Below are 22096 nucleotides of genomic sequence, written 5' to 3'. Positions count from 1 at the left end.
GGGAATGCCACGCATTCTGGGGCTTCTACTCGGTTCACAGCAGCTTGTGGTTCCCGGCCGTGGATGCTGCAGGTTGCACGGCCTCGCACATGGGGCAATGCTCCGCGCCTTGCTCCCGTGGCCATGGACCGTATCGTCGCACAGCTACTACCTGATAATATGGCAATGGCCCGTTTCACCAGCATGTCGCGGGCGGCCTCACTGCGGGGAGGTGTCGTCCGGGTGCATGTATGCAAGTTATGGCTTGGCGCAGCCCAGCTGCGCTCGCGAATATGGCAGGGCAAGGTGTTGCTTGCATGGCCGCCCCCTCCCGGAGCATGCATACACACATTGGATGCAGTGGCGGTTGTCATGGATGGAAATGCGACATGTGACGGCGAAGCACGAGACTATTGATGGGGTAGAGTCCAGGTATCGCCCAACGCCCGACGGGCAGGCGCTGTTGGCAGCGAGGTTTGGGTGCGACTTTGGTTGTACAGGGGGTCAGCGTTCCTGACCAGCAGTCGCCGCGGGGGAACGTGGCCCGGCGATGCTGGGGTGCAGGGGATCGAGGAAAGAGGGGTCTTTCTGGCGATAGACGGTTGCTGGCGGCTGGTGGTATCAGAGGGGGGCCTTGGACTGAGCGACCTCATGCGGCGGCGTGGCCTGTGCGCCCGCCCCTCTCAGGCCGGCATCTGAAGGGATGGAATGGAAGATTGAACTCAAGGAGCTTGCGGTTCGTTCGAGTATGGGGAGCCAGCCACGTACCGGCGACGGAGGGGCGAGGTGAAGTTGAGGAGTGAGCGGCCAACGGCACGCTGGCGATTGGCGGCGGGGTCGATGCGCCAGTAAAGTGGAGCTGGAGGCGGCTGCCCTTGGGGCGGGGAGCTCGTCTCAGTGCCTCACAGGCATGCGGCACTGCGGCCAGCGGTGCACCAACAGGGATGCACCAACGCGCACCAGCGTGCACCTGCCGCATCATTGATCACTGGTCGAACCGCTAGAGACGGCGGCGGCGGCGGCGGCAGCGGCCCACCCGACACCATCCGTCCGCCGACAAACCGTCCCGCGGCACTCACTGCCTCCACTGCCCGAGAGCTCGGCTACCTCGAGTCACCACCACCACCACCACCTCACAGCTGCTAGGTCGAACCTAACCTCTGCACCCGCTGCACTCCCAGTCGCCGGCTCTGGCTCACTTGCAGGCGGCATTGGGCGGCCCCTCAATTGCCCATCCATCCATCACAGCTCCACCTCTCTCGCCCTCGTGCATCTTGTGCCTCTCTTCCTCTTCCACGACTCCGCACACTCGCTTTCCTCTTTCCATCTCCTCCGGCCGCCACCCATCCTCCGCTGCCATCGCCATCTCCTCCGACTCGACTCATCGCCGGCCGGCGTCTCGAACACCATCCTCGGAGCAGCCCGCCTCGACTCACGCAGGCGCCCCATCAAGCTCCCGACCCCCCCGCTCCGACCGCCCGCCGCCGGTGTCGTCTGTCTGCTCCGCCCTCGCGTGAGAGCAGGCCCAAACACAACATACCCCCTTCATAGCACGGGCACGACGAGCTCCCGCCGACGAGAGCCCATCTGACGAGAAACCGTGGCCGCTGGCGACTGGTCGTGCTGCGTCCGCGCCCCAGACTCTGGTCTCGCCTCGTCGGGGCCGCAGTCTGAACGCGCCGTGGCCGTCCTCGCCCGTCGGCCCAAGCCGCACCATTCCCTCCTCGGGGACGAGCTGCGACCGTCCCCGTCCCCCAAAGCATGACTGCTGAGGCCACGCGTGGTCACCAAGATGTTCCAGACCGCCTCCCCGCGTCAGCAGCCATGCCTTCCCAGACCGGAGGAAGAAGAGACAGAGCCAACTCGCTCGTCTGGCGTTATCGCACGGAGATAGCCGCCAGCACGTCGAGCGTCTTCTCCACGCTCGCCGCCTTTCCGCTCGACAGCGTCAAGACGCGCATGCAAACCTACCAATATCGCGGCTTCCTCGACTGCGTCAAGCGCACGTACCGCACCGAGCATCTCGCGGGCTTCTTTCGAGGCAAGCCTCTCCCGTCCCCTTCCCCTGGCCTGCCATTCACCTGGCAGCTGGGCGGCGTCGCTGCCACCCGGTCGCCAGGTGTAGCGCACCTCGAGTGTACATACTAACCGCCGAGGCGTCCAGGCGTCACGGCTCCCATGGCCAGCATCACCCTCGTCCGCACAGTCTCCTTCTCCATCTACCAACGAGCCAAATACGCCTACTCCGGCTGGGTCAAGCAAAACTTCGGTTACGACATCATTCAACACGTGAACCGCCCCGGCACATACCCCAACCTCTGGTCGATTGCTTGCTTCGGTGCGGCTGGCGCCACGGCGGGATCCGCTATCACCTTTCTCGCCTGCCCCTTCGAATTGACCAAGCTCTCGGCGCAGGTCTCTGTGCTACTGGCGGAGCGCGCCGGCGGCTGCCAAAAGAGCCGTGCGGTAGCTTCAAGCTACCAGAACAAGGGGACGCTGCGAACCATGGCCAACATCATCAAGCACCGCGGCGTCTTGGGCCTCTACACGGGCTTCCGGCTTCATCTCTGTGCGTCCCGAACCGTCCTCTCCCGCCAGACCACGTGTTTGTCGTCGCTAACCGCGTCCTGCAGTGCGCGATACCCTGGGCACGTCAATCTACTTTATGGTGTACGAGAGCGGCAAGCAATTGGGAACGACATTCGCCGGCGACAGCCCAAACAGCAATAAGTTGGCTGTAGTTGCAGCCGGCGGCATGTGCGGGCTCGTGTCGTGGGCCATGATTTGTGAGTCGCTGCACGCGCCTTCTGCAGGGCCTGGGCGCACCGCAGCTAACTGATCCTGTAGATCCCATCGATTCTGCCAAGAGCATCTACCAGCGCAACTCGCTCCTCCACTCACGTGGCGAGAAGGTCGACCCGGCGCCCAAGATCGAGTTCTTCAAGCGCCACATGTACCGCGGACTGGGCGTGTCCATGAGCCGGTCCTGCGTCGTCAATGCCATCTTCTTCTCGTCCTTTGAGTTCATTAAGAAGCGCATCAAGGAGGACAACAAGCCCAAGGGTGCCATTTGACACCGAGGAAACCGATACCGCGGCCGATGCAAGAACTGGAAGCTGCCAAGGTGCAGGGAAAGGCCATCTCTGATTCGATTATGTTGTTTTTCACTCTGGCTTCCCATTTTTCGAGAAACGGCCTGGGAGGCATAGGCGGTATGCATCACGACGAGTTGGGCGTTGAGGTCCTCAGAGTATGATTTTGCTTTCCGCCGTTCAATCTCGCCCTCGGCAGGGATAGGGATGCTTGAGGAGAGCCGCCGCGCAGCAGACAGAAAGACGATATGACGTCGGACACCGTGGCATCCGACGAGAGAAACGACAACGTGCGTCCCATTGTGGTGGAATGACGGTCACTGGTCATCATTCCGCGAGCTGGGCCGTGTTATGTAGCGAATTGAATTGCGTATCTAGTTCCCAGGCTGCCGCTCACCTAGGACGTCTCGTTGACTGCGACGTGACGCGCAGCCGTGTATTCGTACCCTCGATGAGTGGCTGCGTGGCGCGTGGCCCAAAGGCATTGAGCCTTACAACACTCGTTGACGCACTATGGATAGTTTCACAGACTCCTGCACGTTGCATCGCCTACAGAAATCGACGTCTTCGTGCTCACCATGGGCCCCGAGCAGCGTCTACCACCTGCTACTCGGCGGTTTACACGCGGAGGCTTTACGTAGGAGGTATAGCGCCGCGACCTAGCCGATACTAAGGTAGTAGACCCAAGGACGAAGCAAAGTCATATCAAATCTTGGGCCATTTCCCACTCGGGCAAGTAACTATCATCAGGGGCCGGCACGCGTGCATCATAGCTTGCCCTACTTCGTAGTCGTTGTCGTTACTGTTGCGGTGTTGTCGTTGTTGGTGTCGTCGTTCGGCCCTCGGCGACCATGCTCCAGCAGCCCCTCCGCCGCTGCAGCGCGCCCCGCCATGGAGACCACCTGCGAAAAAAATAACAGGGGTCCTCCCTCCTTCTCCCCGACATCGGCCGGTAGCGGCGCCACAAAAGGTGGGCTGCCCAACGTGCCCGTTGACATCCATGGCTTGAGGAAGTGGTGCATGGCCTGGTCGTGTCTGGGTTGTCTCCATTTCGCCGGCTTGAAGAGTTTGGACGAGTAATTGATACTGTACGGGGTACGTAGGTTGGGCCCTGGAATGTACAACGTGGGTAAGTATGCTGCTATGTCTGCATCGTGCTATATTGTACGGAGTACAGGATCAACAGAGGGGCCCATCATGCACGAAAACCCGTAGCGCTTTTGTTTGCTTGTTTGCTTGTTTACTTTTATCGCGGCCTACATACAGTACCTGCGTACGTACGTACTTGGTCTCTCTTTCTCTCTCTTTCTCTCTGTTCCCGTCGGCGACGCTGCATGCCGCCTGTGATCTTGCGACACTGCTGCCCGCCAAGAGTAGCAAGAACGTGTAAACAACCAAAATCCTCATATAAAGAAAGAGAAAACCATAGGGGCAGTAAACCATCCTCGGCGGGCGGTGACACTCAGTGACAGCATTCGGATCAACACCACAACCACGGTCCATGTCCAAAACCCGCCCGCCTTCCTCTAAGAATGCTTTTCCCCCGGAGGAAAGACCAGAGCCGAAATACAACCAAGCCGCCCGTCTTCCCCTCCGAAAACAGCGCAAGGGCGCGCAAAGGCCATAGGCGAGATGAATGCTAAATTGACAGAGAAGAAAGGGAGAGGGGAACAGAAAAGGTAATGAAGATTAGAGCGAGAGGTCTTCTCGCTCCGTGCAAAGAGCCATAGAGCCGAGATAAACCAACATGGAACTGGATCTACGGATGGCTTCGCTGACGACAGGTGTCTCCAAGGTTCGGTTGCCATGGCGGCTCCGAGTCCATGTCGACCAGTCCGCGGAAAGGTTGTGAATGTGTCCAAAGTCTTTTGGCGTTGCCCGTCTATGCCTCCGACAGCTCCTGCTCGACCTGTGCCTTGACCAGGTCGCGAACCTTTTGCCAGTCGTTCTCCACGTCGCTGACGCGCTTCTTCTTCTTGTCCAGGCCGATGAACTCAGTAGGGAGCACCTGCTTCTCAAAGTCAAAGCCCTCCTCTTCCCGCAGAGCCATGTCCACGGCACCCGAGAACTTCGCCGGATGGGCGGTAGACAGCGAGATGTGGTGGACGCCGGGGCCGGCGCGGTCCACGGACCGCAGAGTCGCGGCGACGCCCACGGCAGTGTGGGGGTCGAGCACGTAGCTCACCTCGCGGTAGAGGTTCTGGATGGTCTCGATGGTCTGTGTGTCGTCCACGCGCTCGCTCTCGAAGTCGCGCTTGGCGTACTTGAGGACGTCCTGGTACACGGGGCCAAAGGAACCCGTGGTCTTGAGCTCCTTGAGCCACTTGCTGACCTCTTGGCCGGCCTGCTTCTTGTTCCACAAGTCGTCCATACCCGCCGACGCCGCGAATTCGTATGCGAGGAACCACAGTAGGCGCTCGAAGTTGCTCGACACGAGAATGTCCATGGCTGGGCTGAGCGTCTCCTTGACGCCGTCTTCGTGTGCCAAGACGCCGTCGACAACCAGGCCACCGCTGGCCTCGGGCCCTTGGGCCTTCTTCTTCTCGTACTTGCCCGACTTCCAGAACCGATCCAGGATGTCGTTCTCGTTGGTGGCGATGACAAGCTTGTCGACAGGAAGGCCCATGCGCATCGCGAAGTAGCCCGCCAGGATGTCGCCAAAGTTTCCTGAAGGCACGACGAAGCGGACCTTGTCGCCGAGCTTGAAATCGGACTGCGACTTGACCAGGGAAAAGTAGGAGTGGAAGTAGTAGACGATCTGGGCGAGGATGCGCGCCCAGTTGATCGAGTTGACGGCACCGAGGTTCAACGACTTGTTGGCATCGCCATCGGCCAGGATGGATTTGAGAATATCCTATTGTAGCGTCAGCAGGTTGTCTCTCGTTCGAGGTCTCTCGGTCGTTTGTACCTGGCAGTCGTCGAATGTACCCGAGATGGCAAGGTTGTGGACGTTCTTGTCAGGCACCGTCGTCATCTGAAGCTCCTGGATGGGGCTGACACGGCCCTTGGGGAACATGATGAAGACGGAGACATCTTGCTTGCCTCTTAGACCGTAGATGGCCGCAGAGCCGGTGTCGCCGCTGGTGGCGCCGACGACGGTCAGGTGATGTCGGTCTGATGCGATGTTAGCTCACATGCCGGAGACTGCGCATAGCGGAAGTGTTGGGTCGGTCGGCTCAAGTGCCGCTCGCGCGCATCTGGGGTTGCGTGCAGGCGGGGGAGCAGAGAGACGAACGCACCTTTTCCCGTCTTGCCCTTGTTTTTCCTGACCAAAAAGTACTCGAACAGGTTGCCGAGGAACTGCAGGGCTACATCCTTGAAGGCAAAGGTCGGCCCGTGGAAGAGCTCCAGCAGGTACTGCTTGTCCTGGAGATGGACGAGGGGCGTTGTGTCCTTACTCCGGAAAGTAGAGTAACTCCGGTCGACTACGTCCTTGAGGTCGGCGCGGGGGATCTCGGAGGGGGAGATGTAGAGTGAGAGGATCTCAAGGGCGAGCTCGGGGTAGCTGAGGTCCTTCCAGCTCTGCCAGGAGGAAGAGGCGTCGGGGATCGCTTCGGGGATGTACAGGCCGCCGTCGGTGGCGAGGCCCTTGAGGACGACCTCCTCGAAGGACAACTGTGCTGCTGTCAGCAGACTGGGTCTTGAAACAACATTGAAGCTGCGGCGCCATTGGCGACGAGTGATTGCCGTCGCAGCGCATTGATCGTTTCAGCGGCGAGAGGGGAAGGGCATGGAGGGGCAGCGAGCACGGGCGACGACGGCCGGCGGGGCGGAAGAGGAGGAGGAGCAGCAGCAGCATGAGGAGGGCATTCTGGGACCTACGCCGTAGTCTTCGCCGCGGGTGCTCAGGTACCGCTGCGACTGGGTGTGAGTCTGGGCGGACGACCCGTTCTCGACGTTGCCGTTTTGCGCCATGGCGTTTGCAGTCGAGACAGCGTCGTCGGGGAAGTTTCGGTGAGAAGGGGGCGGGCGGGCGGCGGCAGCGGCGCGGGTTGCAGCACGAATTTGCGGGCTGCGGTGTTGCGGTGGCCGGAGGAGGAGGGGTTTTGTCTCGTTGCGTCAACGGGGCCGAGTGAATAAGACGGTAGGTAGTAACTGACGCCGAAAGAAAGAAAAAGCGAGCGGTGACTCGGGGGGGAGGGGGAGAATGTCGCGCGCAAAAACGCTACTTCTCAACGTTGCAGGGACGAAGGCCAATGCAGCGACCTCCCGATGCAATGGGTGATGACGGGGTGTCGAATTGGGGGAGGGGGAGGGAAGATGTCGACAGACGCAACGGCGGAGAGGGGACAAAAAGTCGGTAGCAGGTGGGAGGTTTTGGCGGCCCCCTCGCGGTGAGGTGAGGCGCCGGGGCCCGCGCGTCAGGCACTGGGCTGGGGGCACCGGACCACTGGGACGGACGCCCACGTCGCCGCTGGCTGGAGTGCAGCCAGCGGGTGCGCACCTAAGTCGGAGCGCAAAAAGAGTCAGGGCAGCCAGTCGCCTCAGCCAACTTTCAGGGCCTCCTGGTTCGGCGCGCGCGCCCCCCCTCTCGTCCCCGATTGCGCCTAGTGCGGGGTGGGTTCTGGCCACACCTCCAGCCACGCTGCGAGGAATTTCCATCAGTCCATTGGACTCGATTCGTCGGGTCGAGCTGGCGTGCCTGAAAGGGGAGGGCGTCCGGGTCCCTGGGCGATTGTGCCAGCCGCTGGAGCAATGGGTGCGCTACAGGCACCCGACAGCAGCACTGCTGCACTTTTCAGTGTAATTTGAGGCGAGCAACATCATGCTATGGTTGTCACTCGAATCGGCTCTAGCATCGCCCAACCTCGCTCTTCCGTCGCCCAGCAATCGACCACCTAATAGCTGCATACCACCATTCCGTGTCGACGTCGACGCCGTCCAGCCCTCTCTTCCCCCCGCTCCCATCCATCGACGCAACCGCCAGCCAGCCAGCCAGCCAGCCAGCCAGCCCACCGTCCGTCCGCCGTTTGTTGTTCAAGCCCCGCCGCCTTATTAGCGCTCCGTCATATGCGTCCCCCGGTCGGCCTCCGTCGACCGAACCGGCCATGAGTCCATGACCCATGGGAACGGAGACCATCAGACGCACCGACGGCGCTCTCCAAGCCCTACCCGCCACGGTACCGTGTGGACACGACGCTTGTGTTGCTGCTGCTGCTGCTGCTGCATATGATCTTACCTTACATCGTCCCCCGTCTCATAAACTATCTGATATGCCTTTGCCGCGAACCTTGCCGGGGCCAGGCATGCCGTCCGTCCTCCTCGCCTCGCCTCACGTCGCCCCGCCTCGCCATCAACGCGACACTGACCGGACGGGCCAGCCATTCGTCCGCTCTGCTCGCCGATCATTCTGCCTCGTGGCTCCTCTCGCCGTGCCGCCTGCAGGCACACAGAGGTAAGGTAGTTATGCAGCAGGTCGCATGCTCCGCGAGCTACCGCCAGCGCTGCAGAGGTGCCACGGCTCCGCGCATGCAACCCGCTATGCAGACCGATCGTCATGGCGCGTCGTCCCCTCAACGCCTGGTTGGCTCCGCAGCCTCTCGCGTTGGCCTGCCACTGTTGGCTTTCTGTGCCCTTTTGACTTTGATCAAAGGTACCTATAACATCCATATTTGTCGTCTGGCCAAGCTTCTAATCTGGCTATCTCGCGCGCTGACATGTATTACACGGCTGCCGTCTTCAATGCCTGCATGCCTCGCTGGCTGCTGCCATCGTGACGTGACGATGCAATTCGACTCTCCGCTGCTGCTCGTGTGAAACCTGGCCAGTCCCAGTTCACAGCGCTCGTTCCGCACAGCTGCTCAAACCCGCATCATGCTTCCCTCCCCAAAGCACAGCCTCTCCTCACTTGCGCAGTGACTTCAGAAGCGGCGCTATTCTCAGTCGTTTACTCAGCCCGACACGGTAGACCGGCTTCCCAGCACTGTCCAGCTTCGAGGCGCTCTGTCTGTTTTGGAGATCTCCATTCTTCTGCAGTTTCCTCTCCTCTCGTACAGGTGTCTGCTGTCCTGCACTTTCTGGCACGCAAGCTTCCACGGGATCTGCAGGGGTCTCTTCCAGCCCGCCTGGTATCTCTGCCTTGCCGGGCGACTTTTGCGGCGGTTTCGTGGTAGAAGTTGGCAGGCTCGGCTCCTTGTCCACGTCACCCTCGGCTGTGTGATACCCCTCCGCGACGTGACCGAGCTTCTCATCGGTGGCCGCCTGCCTGTGTGATGTATCATGAGTGACGGACGAGCCCTGGTCGTCCTTGGCAACGGTCTCTGATTTCTTCGGTCTCCCGCGTTTCCGCTTGGGCTTGGCCGCAGATTCTTGGGCTGCTGCTGTTGATGTGACATCCGACTTGTCTTCTCCACCCTTCTTTGGACGCCCTCGCTGTCTCTTTGGTTTTGCCTGCTTCTCCGGGGCGGCGTAGTCAGAAGCCTCGTCTTCCTCCACCTTGGATGCCACCCAGACCTCGTCGTCATCACCTGCGCTGTGGGACTCCCTGGCCGCCTCAGCTGTGCTTGTGCCAACTTGCTTCACCCTCGTGGCATTGGGTTTTGGCGTCTGCGTTGGCGGAGGCATGGACGTAATCACGTCTGGGGACGAGTTTCGCCGTTGTCGTGGTGTTGGGCTGGCTCGCCTGGTGGCCCTGATCATCTCGTGTTCTGGTGTTCTCACTGTCAGGCCAGCGTCGTAAGAAGACATCATGTGGCTTCTCTGCGTGTTGACGTTTGTCGCAGTTCCGCTGGATCCTACTGCAGGATTGCGTAATTCCATCGCTCTCATAGGAGGGCTACTGGACGGTGCCTCCATACTCTGGTACTCGAGCTTCTGGCTTGCAGAGAGTTGTTTTGGAGCAACGAGGAGAGGTGTTGAGGCTATGTCGGTTGGCGGTCCCATGCCTCCGTTGCCGGCAACCTCTGTGCTGTTGCTCTGTGACGCCACCGATTGCAGTTCGCCATCTAGAGGTAGCTCGACTAAGCTCACATCGTTGCTGTCTTTCTGAGAGCGCCTGGTGCCCCCTACTTTTCTCCTCTTCCGCCGCTCCTGGACTGGCTCGTCGTGATTGTCGTCACTAACGCTCTCGTACCCGAGCCGTTCCAGATTCTTGCGCAGGCCTCGGGTGACTTTTACGGACGTGGTTCGCTTGGCGGCCAATGGCTTGACCTTCTTTGCGATTTTGGCTTCGGGGCTGCTTGGGATGTCCCAAGGGTCGTCTCGAGCGCCGGTCCGACTCGGGGGCGCCTCTTGACCCGCAGCGTCGGCTGGCTCAAGGCCGCCATCCGCGCCGAAATTCAGAGCTTGCTGGTCTGCAGCAGCTTTGTGCTCGTTGTAGATGCCCTGGAAGAACGCCGGGTCCGTTGAGTTTGTAGCAAGACTTACACGATCAGAGGATCGCGTCGGCAAGAGCAGCCCGTCGTCAATGGGTCCTCCGGGGGTCAAGGCAGGGCTTTGTGCGCCATCGGAGTCGTCGTCTGAATCGGCAATGATGGCCGGAGGCATATCGCGAGCAATATGAAGAAGTGTCAGGTCCTTGTCTTGCTAATGGCTGCTCCAGGTCCTCCAGAAACGAAGGAGGGCTGAGACGCGATGAGTGTCTTGGGCCGGCAGCGACTCCACGACGCGAAGCCACGTGACTCCCATTAGGCCCAAAAGCATTGGCCACACAACCAGGACGCCTCGCCTCCAGCCTGCCAACAAAACGGACTTCTCCAGTCCGTGGCATTGTTGCTCGGGCACTCTTCGCACGTGTACCATTCTTCCATCCCGGCCGCCACTGGCAAAATTGCGATTCACATTCAATCAGAGGCTCGAGGCTCAGTGTAGTTGCCCAGGTTGAATCGGGTATATCATTACGCTGTATGCTGTCTACTACTTGCACATCCTTTCGTTTTTCGTGATTCCAACCGGCAAATGGTATCGTCAGCGTGGTCTGTGGGTATCAACGTCCCCCATCGGACCACCTTCTTCCCCTTAACGCCATCTTGTTGAAGACAACTTGGCTGAGTTAAATTCCTTCATATTGATGGGAACTTCCAAAGTTGAGGCCCCTAAGCAGGGGCGCAAATGCACATAATGTTGAATGCTCGCCAAACCGTCATCCATACCTGTTCCCATTTTGCCCTCAGTTGTAAACTTTTGGGATGCATCAAAAACACATCTCGTCGTCACCCCATCCATAAACGCCGATGTTGAAATCGTAGCCGGCTTAAAGCAAAACGAGACAAGATCTCTCGTCAAATCTGGCAATCTAGTTGAACAAAGTCCCTCACACGCACGCGCGCCATCAACCCAGGATGCGGGCTTTCGCGCCGCACCTCGGAGTCGCTTATTTGGCGTACTTGGTGCGGAAGTACTTGGCGGCGTTGACCATGTTGACCAGAGCCTCCTTGGTCTCCTTCCACTGGCGGGTCTTCAGGCCGCAGTCAGGGTCGATCCACAGCTGGTCGGGCTTGAGGTACTGAAGCATCTCCTCAATGCGGTCCTTGATCTCCTGCTCGCTGGGAACACGGGGAGAGTGGATGTCATAGACACCAGGGCCGATGTGGCGGGGGTAGGCAGAGTCGACGAAGACGCGGAGAAGCTTGGCGTCAGACTTGCTGTTCTCAATGGACAGGACGTCAGCGTCCAGGGCGGCGATGGCGTGGAAGAAGTCCTGGAACTCGGAGTAGCAGAAGTGGGAGTGGATCTGGGTGGCATCCTCGACACCAGAGGTGGAGAGCTTGAAGGCCTTGACGGCCCAGTCGAGGTAGGCATCGCGCTCCTTGCCGGAGCGGAGGGGAAGACCCTCACGGAGAGCAGGCTCGTCGACCTGGATGACGTCAACGCCAGCCTTCTCGAGGTCAACAACCTCGTCGCGCAGGGCGAGGGCGAGCTGCTGAGCCTGGACGGACTGGTGAACATCATCACGGGGGAAAGACCACCGCAGGCAGGTGACGGGACCCGTCAGCATGCCCTTCATGGGCTTGTTTGACACCGAGACGGCGTACTTGGACTCCTTGACCGTCATGGGAGCGGGGCGGGAGATGTCGCCGACAATAATGGGCGGGCGGACGCAGCGAGAGCCGTAGCTCTGAACCCAGGCGTGGGTGGTGAAGGCATAGCCGTCCAGGCGCTCACCGAAGTACTGGACCATGTCGTTACGCTCGGGCTCACCGTGGACGTAGACGTCCAGGCCAAGCTCCTCCTGGATCTTGACGTTGTCGAGAATCTCCTTCTCGATGAACTTGTCGTACTCAGCCTCGGTGATCTCACCCTTGGTGAACTTGTTGCGCTGGACGCGAATCTCCTTGGTCTGGGGGAAAGAACCAATGGTGGTGGTGGGGAACAGGGGAAGCTTGAGCTTCTTCTCCTGGGCGTCGATGCGGACGGGGAACTCCGACTTGCGCTTGTGGTCCTGCTCGGTGATCTTGGACTGGCGGTCCTTGACCTGGGGGTTGTTGGTGCGGGTCGAGGTGGCGCGAGCCTGCATGGACTTGGCGTTGGCCTCGAGCTGCTCACGGACGGCAGCGGGGCCCTCAGTGACAGCCTTGGCGATGACGGCAATCTCGACGGCCTTCTCGGAGGCGAAGGAGAACCAGTCAGCGACCTCGGGGTCCAGCTTCTTCTCGCTGGCCAGGGTGTGAGGGGTGTGAAGGAGGGAGCTGGAAGTGGCCACGATGACGCGGTCCTTGCCGAGCTTCTGGATAGCGGACTCGACGGTCTCGATGGCGCGCTTCATGTTGGTCTTCCAGATGTTGCGGCCGTCAACGACACCGGCAGAGAGGATGGTCTTGGGGCCCAGAGCACCGAGGACGGTCTCGAGCTGCTCGGGGTTGCGGACGAGGTCGACATGGACACCATAGACGTCCTTGGGGAGAGCCTCGAGGTTGTGGACGATGTCGCCGAAGTAGGTGGTGAAGACAATCTTGGGGATCTTGTCACCGAGGGCGGCGAACTTCTCGTAGGTGGGCTTGAAAGCAGCCTTGGCCTTGGCGGGCAGGTCGAAGACGAGGACGGGCTCGTCAATCTGGACGGTGTCGGCACCAGCCTCCTTCAGCTGGGTGAGGAGCTGCTCGTAGACGGGGACGAGCTTGTCAAGCAGGTCAATGGGGTTGACCGACTGGCCACGGTCGGCCTTGCCGAGGTGGAGGAAGCTGACGGGGCCGACGAGGACGGGGCGGGTGTGGATGCCGGCCTCCTTGGCCTCCTTGAACTCAACGACGGCCTTGGGGCTGTCGACCAGCTTGAAGGTCTGGTTGTCCTGGAGAGTGGGCTTGACGTAGTGGTAGTTGGAGTCGAACCACTTGACCATCTCCAAGCTGGGGACGTCGACGCCCTCCTTCTGGTGGCCACGGCCCATGGCGAAGTACTGGTCGATGGTGTCAAGACCATCCTTGGTGTACCGCTCGGGAACGGCCTTTGAGAAGCACACGTCAGCAATCTGACCAGTTTAAAGAGGGATATGTCGAGGATGTTACTCACACCAAAGTCCTGGATGTGGCAGAGGACCTGGTCGTACAGGGCGAAGTCGTTGCTGGGGATGACGTCGACACCGGCATCCTTCTGGATCTTCCAGTGGGCAAGACGGAGGCGCTTGGCCTCGGCGAGGAGGTCGGCCTGGGACAGCTTGCCACCCCAGTCTGTGGCGGTCAGCAAACAGGATCAAGGCAATGAATATTCTGAAGGGCAGCTTACAAGCCTCCGTGGCCTTCTTCAGGTCACGGTTGACTCCCATGCGGGGGAAACCGAGAATTGCGGACTGAACCATCTTGACGACTGATTTGGAGGCTCTCAATTTACTGATTGGGTTGAAGACTCTGCAGGACAGGATTGTCAGCTGAGAGGGGCCTTGAAAGTGAGCCTTTTTCGGGAATCGTCGTACCTGATGATGAAGAGTCTCGAGTGATGCTGACAGCGGATCTACCAGTGAAGGAAGACTGCGACTGTACAGAGATGAAGCGTGATGGGAGGAGGGGAGGAAGAGAGAGGGTATGAAGAGAGAAAAAAAGAAGGAAGAAGAGGGAGGGGAGCGGGAGGCCAGCGGTGAAATGTGAGGGAAAAGACGGCAGCTCGCCGAAAGCGGGGGAGGGGTTCCTTGGTTGCTCTGGGTGAGGAGGGGCATCTCACGCCGCCAGGTAGAGAGGAGCCCCGCCACTCTCCCAGACCCAGAGAGCTCGGGTCGGGGGGCTGGCCCTGCTGCAGCCAGCATGAGAAACTCCGAAGCACACACAGTGCAGCAAGTAAGTCATTAGGTTGGACACAACGCCCCAGGACGCACGGGGCGGCCCAATCAGCGGCGCGGAGGGGCCCTCGGACGGGCGACTGACTGGGAGCATGAGTGGCTTTGGTCTGGTCCCCATGTCTCCCATCGTTATCCGAAGCGGACCCCGCGCTGCACCCTGCCCCTCCGAGTCCAATTTTTTCCTCGCCCGTCCAGGCACAGGACGCTGCCTATCGCTGGCACTAACACGCCTCGCCCGCGCAGGCTCTGCCAGATTGCGCCATCGTCGCCGCTCCAGTCGGCAACGTGCTCGCCCAGGCGGCCGGGCGGCTGTCGGGTCCGCTCGGCGCCTCGTACTCGGGTCCATGGCGCCATTGTGAGTCCGGCACCGATCATTGAGCAAAATGAGCACCATCTCGGGGACCGGCGCCCGTTGTCTCGGCGCTGTCGAGATGTTGGGTTGCGACTGCGAGTAGGAAAAGGCTCCGAATCCCCGACGACCCCTCTCCTCGCGGCAGTTGGCTGGACTGCAGACGTTGGCTCTCGCAGCAGGCTCAGCTACGGCGCCATCCGAAAGCTTGCCTGGGTTTTACAGTACCCAGGCAGGTAGCTTTTGGAGCAACGGGGTACTAGCACTGCTTAGGCTTGTTGAATTTTGCCTTGCTGTCGTCCGGACAGATTGTACAGTGCTGTACTGTGCAGTGCTCAAGAAGCTTCCAGCCCAAAGTAGGGAACAAGCTAGCAGTGGCGTGGCAGCTGGATCTGGCGTCTTACCTGACGCATCCAGCTCTCGTAATATGTGACACGGTTGCACCGGCTCGATCCCTAACAACATATTCAAGGCAACCTCCGAAGAAGGTTCTAGTAACGTGGGCGATGCAAGTATGGAATCAACCGTTCGTGGCAATTCAGAGCCGCATGTTGGTTATTTCAATCAGGAGCTCCTGTTGGTGCAGGATCTCAAGCATCAGTACGGAGTTGATGCGAGACAGCTGCTGCCTTCACCACATGGCGGAGATGGACAGACGTGCGCCGTCGAATACCGCCGCCGCTTCTCCCTGGAGCCCAATGAGGCGGGCGATCTTGAATGTGAGGGTTAATCGTACCACAACCCGCTCAATAGAGCCTGGCGATATACTAACGGCGTTCGGTATCCAATGCCATGGATCCAGGCCGGAGATGATGCCAGCCAGAATCAGACACAGAGCGGCCAGTGCATCAGCATCGTGCCTAAGCTACAAACTGATGCCACGATGACATGAAGTTGGAATCCTCTCAGTAATTGCAACCGAGGGCGAGCCATCTCACCTATCCAATGGTCAGATCAATGCCAACTTCGCCTGGTGCTTCCATGTAGAAGCTACGGCTCAGAGCCGTTCACGGAAGGCAGGTGCAGTGGAGGCTGCCCGACAACGCGTCCCGCGTGCCTGCCTCGTGGCTGCCAGCTGTGCCCAGCTGCACCCGGCTGCTCTTGACATGTAAATGCCGTGCACGAACAGCCTGCGCACCACGGGTCAGTGAGCCGTTTCAGCACCTCACCTCGCTCTGTTGGCACCAGGGCAACTCAGCGTCGACAATGTTCGGCCCGGCCACCTCGAATTGTCACCAAGTCTTCGCATCTCTTGTCCGCAACACCGCTATCAAGTGCACCATCTGAGAGGGCCACTAGCCCAGGAGGCGAACCAAAATGCAGGTCTTCTGCTGCTGTGGCCCTCGCCGCAAAGACAGGCGAGATGGCGACGAAGACGGCGAGAATGGCCCCTCTATCCAGGCCGTGATCCAACGTGGCCTTATCGACACTCCCCCAAGCGCTAGCCCGGCTCACGAGCTCGTCACCATTCAGCCTCCAACTCACGCGGCTCGTCAAAGTTCCCAGATATCCCCCGGGGAGGGACCGGTCGATCTGTGCCAGCTGGCTGACCGGGATGATCCTGAAGACGATGGCGATGACGAGCAAGACGATGCAAGCCAGTCAGCCAAAAGATCTACAAATACACTTGACGCGGTTCGCACCAAACTTATCCGTCACATGTCCCAGGACAATGAGGTTAAACGTCAGTCCCGTGCCGCCGTTGGTCACAGCGAAGAGGAGCTGGCCCGGCGGGCAGAATTGAGACGCTTCAGACAGAAGAGGATCCAAGACGAGCTCGAAGCTGGCGGCAGCATGGACGGCGGTAGCAGCAGGTCTCACTGGAGCACTCGATACCTCTCGCCGCTCATCGACCCCGGCCAGCCCGGTGGTGGCCCAAGGGACACGATAGAGTTTACCGTCGAGACCGGCGCTGCCTTTCATACGCCCTCTGTCTCTGCCCACGGAAGCCCTATGGAGACGACTCGAAGGCAGGTCAGCTGCCCTCAGCTCGTTTCGAACGACTGCAAGACCGCGGCAAGCCCCGTCAACCACGAAGAGCGCTGCCCAGAACCGGCTTTGACTGCGACAACTGCTCCCTCCCCACCACGGCCCTCGACGGCGCAGAGCATGAATGGCCAAACGGTAGCTGGCCTAGGCCTCAATTCTCCTCGTCTGGAAAGGGTACTTGGTTCTGACAACGATTTCGATATTCGGCATGGCTCCCACGCCTGGGATGATCAGTCGACTCTCGGTATTTGGCTTATGGCGCAAGGAATGCGGTCCAGAGATACATCACTGCTTCGTCTCGGTGAAGGCGAATCTGATGTATCCCCTGAAGGTGATGCCATGCACTCACCCTCCCAGGATTTCGGCGGAATCGATAGTGTTCTTGATACACCACCGTCTGTGAGCCAGGAGAATAGCATTGCCACGGCACTTCACCCCCATGAGGGCGGCGTGGATGCCTCTTGGCGACAAATGGCCGATGGCAACGCAATTGGAGCCACGACAGAGGAAGCAACTCTAGCTGAGGGCGCCGATCGAGGCCCTCTGAGCGCAAAAGTTACGAATTCTGCTGCGTCGGCTTCAGGCACCAACCTTGCTGAACGCAGCAAGAACAACCCCTCGTCGAATTACCCATCCGTTATGCCGAGCTTCGAGCCAAGCCCCGCTGACTCGACGGCCAACGGTCTTAGTCTCAGTCCACAGGATATCGAGAACCTCGAGCTGTCCCCGTTCCATTGTAAGTTGCGTCTAATCCTGCATGACAGCCAAATCTACTAACGCGCACACAATAGGGCAAGGAGAATTTCCCATATCTCGCGAGCTCGGTCATTCCGAGGGCCGGAGCTCCTACGCAACTGCGGAGGACGACACGTCGAACGCTGAAAACAATTACGGCATCCTTACGAATCTTCCACGCTCTCCTCACGCTGCACACAGCAGAGGCTCCGCCGTCGCTTCCGACACGACAAGCTTCCAGAGACGAGACTTTGAACTTCGGTCCATGGACCAAACGCTCACTGACGCCGCATCCCGGAAGAGCAGTCTGGCCACCCAGAGCCGCTTCAAGGAAGACCTTGGGGCGACATCGGCCCCAACCCCGGTGCGTACTTCTATCGTATCCAAGCTTCAGTCTTCATTTTCGAGACTGTCCCGGATAGGATCTGGCTCCTTCGGCCCCCCAAGTCACAAAGATGCTGCCTCTGAGGAAATAGGTCTGAAAAGCGAGGGCTGTGCGGCGCGGACAGACGCTACGGCTACACCAGGAGAAGTATTACGCACCACGGGACGGGCACCTTGCAATAATTCCGCCACCGACCTGCAATTGAATGTAGGGGATGCTTTAAGAGGAGACCGCCGTGGTGGCGATCCAGGTCGTACTCTGTTCTCAGACCGTAGCCTTCAAAGTCAACAAGGAGAAAGTCTGTGCGTTGCTGAGAAGGTCCGAGAGGAACATGATGTCGCAGCTGGCGTTGTCGCTCAGAAGGCAGCTGCTGACAGAGACCTTGACGGAGCCATTTGGACACCACCTGCTGCATGGATTCAACACCGGAAAGCAACCGCCCGCGCAAGTTGCGGCGACCTGGTTATTCAACCTCGACAGCTTGCTCCAAGAGGCCTTGGCCCACAAAGCAAAATCGACGAACCTGACGCGGAGAAGAAAGGTGTCGTTGTGACATCCGCCGGAACCAACTTCCGGCATATCCCGCAGCGCTTGGAGAGGGCTGTCAAATCTGGCCTCGACAAGCTCCTGCACGTAAAGGAAGAATCCGCCAGCGGCATAGCAACCTCTGATTCGGGAAACAGCCAGAGACCACCGCGAAAACTGGACGCATTGCAGATTCCATCGGAGGGGTTCATTACAGCTAAGCAATGCCTGGAGAGAGGTGCTCTGAGGGACAAATGCAGAACTAAGGCTCCCATCGTCAAGCCTCAGAATCCCTACACAGCCAAGGATACAAAGAGAACGCCGATGGAAACTGGCTTTCCGAGCGTCAGAACAAGCAAATCCGACCAGAGATGCACGGAGCAGACCACTGTCACCGAAACATCGGGGTGGACCCCGGTCAATGCGGCTCGAGAGCAGGAACGTGATGTTTTCGTCACTCCAATGAGCCGTCTCCTATTCGATTCTCCCCAGGCTGGGTTGGTAACAACGCCGGCCAACGGCACGGGGCAACAGACTATTCGCCGGTGGAAATCAGCCGATGAGCCTGGAGGCGGCCCTCGAGTATCCCCACCTCGTTCGATTCGTTCGGCCATTCATCATTCTCACGAATAACAGCCAAATGACAGCAACATCGGTTTTGTCCCGCTGAAGAGACTCTATCCCGAGTGAGACGCTTCCGTCACCCAGAAATCGCAGGAAGGACTAGGTAACTCTGACCCTGGCGGCGGAACGTACTTGAATCGCTCAAGCCTCACGGCCAGCCGACTGCCATTCTGGATCGTGTCGAGATGAATTCACGTACAATGCGGTGAGCGTTACCCCCTTGGCCCGACGAGGCAAAATGTGCTATGCGGCCACTTCCTTTGTGAAGTGCTTCGGCTTTAGTGGACGTTAAGGCATTGTATCTGCATTTCATTGCAGTCTCTATTTTCTGTCGGCTATGTAGAGTTTTTAATCATCAGGTTTTTAAGGACCCATGTGCCCGTGATTTGACCGTATGCGTGTCCATGTACGCAATGTATATCGTCGGCAAGACCCATGTGACAAGCCAGGGAGGGTTTCGGTGCTTATCCGGGTGCGGGTCTCCACGCATGCGGTTGATGGCCGCTTCTTTGTTTCTTGAAACAGCGCACGAGTTTGCCCGTGGCAGCTCCTCAGACAGCGTCCTCTTTTTCCCGCTGGGCGGCGCGCTCCAAACGCTGCCTCTCCTCTTCGGCCTTTCGCAGCATCTCCTCCTTACGCTCTCGCAAGGCGATGCAAAAGCGGGACTTGCTCCGTATCTTCGGCCCCTTCCAGATGAAGACGAAGGGGATGACGCACATGGCGGCGCTGAGGCCGCCGAGGAGGGCGCAGGCGCCCGAGATGCCGAGGCGGGCGAACATGGGCGTGGTGGCGAGGGGCAGGACGACGGCGAGGAGGGAGCGGCAGCAAGAGGCGGCGGCGTTGGCGGAGGCGGCGAAGATCTCGTAGGCGTCGGTGAGGTAGTTGAGCAGGGCCATGAAGATGAGCATGAAGCCCATGCCGAAGGGGACGCCGGCGAGCATGGGGGCGACGAAGGAGACGGAGTCCTTGGCGCTGAAGCCGAGCCAGAAGAGGGAGACGACGTACAAGGGGCCGCCGACGCAGGCGAGGGGCACGCGGCGGTATTCCTCGCGCTGGACCCAGCGGTCGCCGCGGTCCTGGGCGCGCGCGAGGACGCCGTCCCAGTACCAGAAGACGGGCATGCTGAGCATGGCGCCGCCGCCGATGGGCAGGTAGCACAGGCCGGTGACGCCGGGGGAGAGGCCGTAGAGGCGTTGGAAGATGATGGGGAAGGCCTGGAAGGACATGTAGAAGATGGTGTAGACGAGGGCGAGGTAGGCGCAGGTGGCGGAGACAATGGGCTCGGAGAAGAGCATGCGCAGGGGCCGGGTGAGGACGACGGTGAGAAGGCGGTTCAGGTCCGTCTCCTCGAGGTCGCGGGGGGCGACGACGCGCAGCGCTGGGTCCTCCTTGCGGAGCCGGCGTGCCCGCTGGGAGAGCAGGATCGGGCCAAACGTCTCGGGGATGAAGACGATGAGGACGAGCGTGGCGCCGGCGTACATGAGGGCGATCCAGAACGTCCAGCGCCAGCCAATGGTCGTGGACGTGAAGCCGGACACGATGGGCGAGAAGAGCGGGCCCCAGACGGTGGTCTACAGGCGGGCAACGGTTAGCATGCATGTCTTGGTCACAGCAACCAGGCGTTCGCGGAAAGCCATCTCAGCAACATACCACCATGAAGACGGCAAACGCCCTCCCCCTGGTCCTGGGCTCGCCGTAGATGTCGGCAAGAATGCCCGCCACAATGGCAATGGGAGCACTGGCAAACACTCCGCAGAAGAGCCTAAACACAAGAAGGGCAGGCCAGTTGGGAGCCAGGGCACACGCCATAGTAAAGAGGGAGAAGGCGATGAAGGTAACAATGGTCAGGTAGCGGCGGCCAAAGTGCTCGCTCAGTGGGCCCCAGATGATGGGCCCAAAGACATATCCTATCAAGAAGACGCTGATGGGGAGCACTTTCTGCGGCGTCGACGTGACGCCAAAGTCACGGGTGATGTTGGGGACGGCCATGCTCGGCAGGGCAGACCCCATGGTCGAGTTGATGACGAGCATGGCCGTGATGACGAGGACAAAGAGCTTTTTGGACTGAGGGCAGTGGTGTTAGCAACAACTAAAAAAAAACCCCAAACTACTAGTTGCATCGCAGGACTCACTGTTGGCCAGTTGTACGGGTTCTCGGGGTCGTTGTGCTCCCATGCGATGACCATTTCGTGTGTCCGGCTGCGCGTCCTGGAGCGGATGTGGTGCAGCGCGCCAATGCCTCGGTCCTTGGTCTCCTCCTCATAGCGCTCCTGGGCGTCCAGCACGTCCAGCTGTTGGATCCCATCTGCAAAATGGCTCTCACGTCGCCTCCCGCCTATACAGGTAGCAAACACAATCAGCACCGGGATGTGTTAATGCCCAAGTACAGCCCAGAGGGGAGACTCACGCTCTTCACGTGAAGCGGAGCGGTCCGTCATGGTCTCGCTCGAATCGCTCCGCGCCATTGTGCCAGTCGACTGCCTGCGCGGCTCATTGGTGAGTTGGCGGTGACACAAGCTTGTGTGTAAGTCAACTTGGGCCAACTTGCTCAGTGTCGCGAAAGCGAGACGGTTTGCATCCAACTCAACACCGGCAATTGGCGTCGACGAGAGCACACGGATGCTTGAGCACAGCAGCGACACAGCCCGGCTGGGAGGAGGATGAAATGAGGAGTAGGGCAACACCATCCGCGCGCACGCCACGGAGGCCCGATCGACGGGCCTGCCTCGAAGGGCGGACATGTCGTGGGGCCGGCCATCGCTCGCCAAGTACCGGGTTTAAACATCAAGGTCCTGTATCCCCACAGATTGCGGGCAATAGTCCCACACCGATTGGCCATGGGCGCCTCCGGGGCCGGCGTGGGGGACGAACTCCATGGTCATGGCGACGGCGGCCCTCGAAGCGGGAAGGGCGCTATCAGCTTTGCGCCTGATCCGACGCTCGCTTGGGCAGCGGGGGAGGGGACATCGCCTGCCGGCCGGCCACCGGTGCGTCGAAGGCGAGCTTACAGAGTGCGAGCACGACGAGGTGCGAGCCGGTTTATGAGCAGCAAGGGTCCGCGGAATTTCCGTGGACTGAGCACGCCGGTTTATTTCCAGAGCCGTCTGTCAAGATTGTCTAGATGAGCACGATGCCACCCTCCACGCTACACGTTTTGATCGATTTATCTCGCGCAGCTCGCAGCTTGATCTGGTTGCAGTCCGTCTTTCTTC

General features: G+C 59.8%; 6 protein-coding genes across 6 annotated transcripts; 2 read left to right on the top strand and 4 right to left on the bottom strand.

Annotated features, from left to right (window-relative positions):
- Nucleotides 1–1803: 1803 nt before the first annotated feature.
- Nucleotides 1804–3053, top strand: PLICBS_008624 (uncharacterized protein; the record flags this gene model as incomplete). Its single annotated transcript, XM_018323840.1, has 4 exons — nucleotides 1804–2098; nucleotides 2144–2548; nucleotides 2613–2765; nucleotides 2827–3053. The coding sequence occupies 4 exons, from the start codon at nucleotides 1804–1806 to the stop codon at nucleotides 3051–3053; spliced, it is 1080 nt and encodes a 359-aa protein (XP_018177019.1).
- A 1900-nt stretch (nucleotides 3054–4953) lies between these two features.
- PLICBS_008623 (threonine synthase) lies at nucleotides 4954–6986 on the bottom strand (the record flags this gene model as incomplete). The annotated part of the gene is made up of 4 exons (XM_018323841.2): nucleotides 4954–5925; nucleotides 5980–6185; nucleotides 6311–6686; nucleotides 6894–6986. 4 exons carry the CDS (start codon nucleotides 6984–6986, stop codon nucleotides 4954–4956), a joined length of 1647 nt encoding a protein of 548 aa, XP_018177020.1.
- A 1929-nt stretch (nucleotides 6987–8915) lies between these two features.
- PLICBS_008622 (uncharacterized protein) lies at nucleotides 8916–10556 on the bottom strand (the record flags this gene model as incomplete). Its single annotated transcript, XM_018323842.2, has 1 exon — nucleotides 8916–10556. The coding sequence occupies one exon, from the start codon at nucleotides 10554–10556 to the stop codon at nucleotides 8916–8918; it is 1641 nt and encodes a 546-aa protein (XP_018177021.1).
- Nucleotides 10557–11382: 826 nt separating this feature from the next.
- Nucleotides 11383–13803, bottom strand: PLICBS_008621 (methionine-synthesizing 5-methyltetrahydropteroyltriglutamate--homocysteine methyltransferase; the record flags this gene model as incomplete). Its single annotated transcript, XM_018323843.2, has 3 exons — nucleotides 11383–13452; nucleotides 13518–13675; nucleotides 13731–13803. 3 exons carry the CDS (start codon nucleotides 13801–13803, stop codon nucleotides 11383–11385), a joined length of 2301 nt encoding a protein of 766 aa, XP_018177022.1.
- A 2482-nt stretch (nucleotides 13804–16285) lies between these two features.
- On the top strand, nucleotides 16286–17826 carry PLICBS_008620 (uncharacterized protein; the record flags this gene model as incomplete). The annotated part of the gene is made up of 3 exons (XM_018323844.2): nucleotides 16286–17351; nucleotides 17407–17714; nucleotides 17773–17826. The coding sequence occupies 3 exons, from the start codon at nucleotides 16286–16288 to the stop codon at nucleotides 17824–17826; spliced, it is 1428 nt and encodes a 475-aa protein (XP_018177023.2).
- Nucleotides 17827–19435: 1609 nt separating this feature from the next.
- Nucleotides 19436–21349, bottom strand: PLICBS_008619 (uncharacterized protein; the record flags this gene model as incomplete). Its single annotated transcript, XM_018323845.2, has 4 exons — nucleotides 19436–20455; nucleotides 20535–20948; nucleotides 21017–21219; nucleotides 21292–21349. 4 exons carry the CDS (start codon nucleotides 21347–21349, stop codon nucleotides 19436–19438), a joined length of 1695 nt encoding a protein of 564 aa, XP_018177024.2.
- Between the last annotated feature and the right edge of the window lie 747 nt (nucleotides 21350–22096).

This window comes from Purpureocillium lilacinum, assembly GCF_023168085.1.
Source record: "Purpureocillium lilacinum CBS 284.36 DNA, scaffold_6, whole genome shotgun sequence".
In the NCBI taxonomy this organism is placed as follows: Eukaryota; Fungi; Ascomycota; class Sordariomycetes; order Hypocreales; family Ophiocordycipitaceae; genus Purpureocillium; species Purpureocillium lilacinum.
Note: the sequence above shows the minus strand (reverse complement) of the source record. Positions and strands in the feature narration are given on the sequence as shown.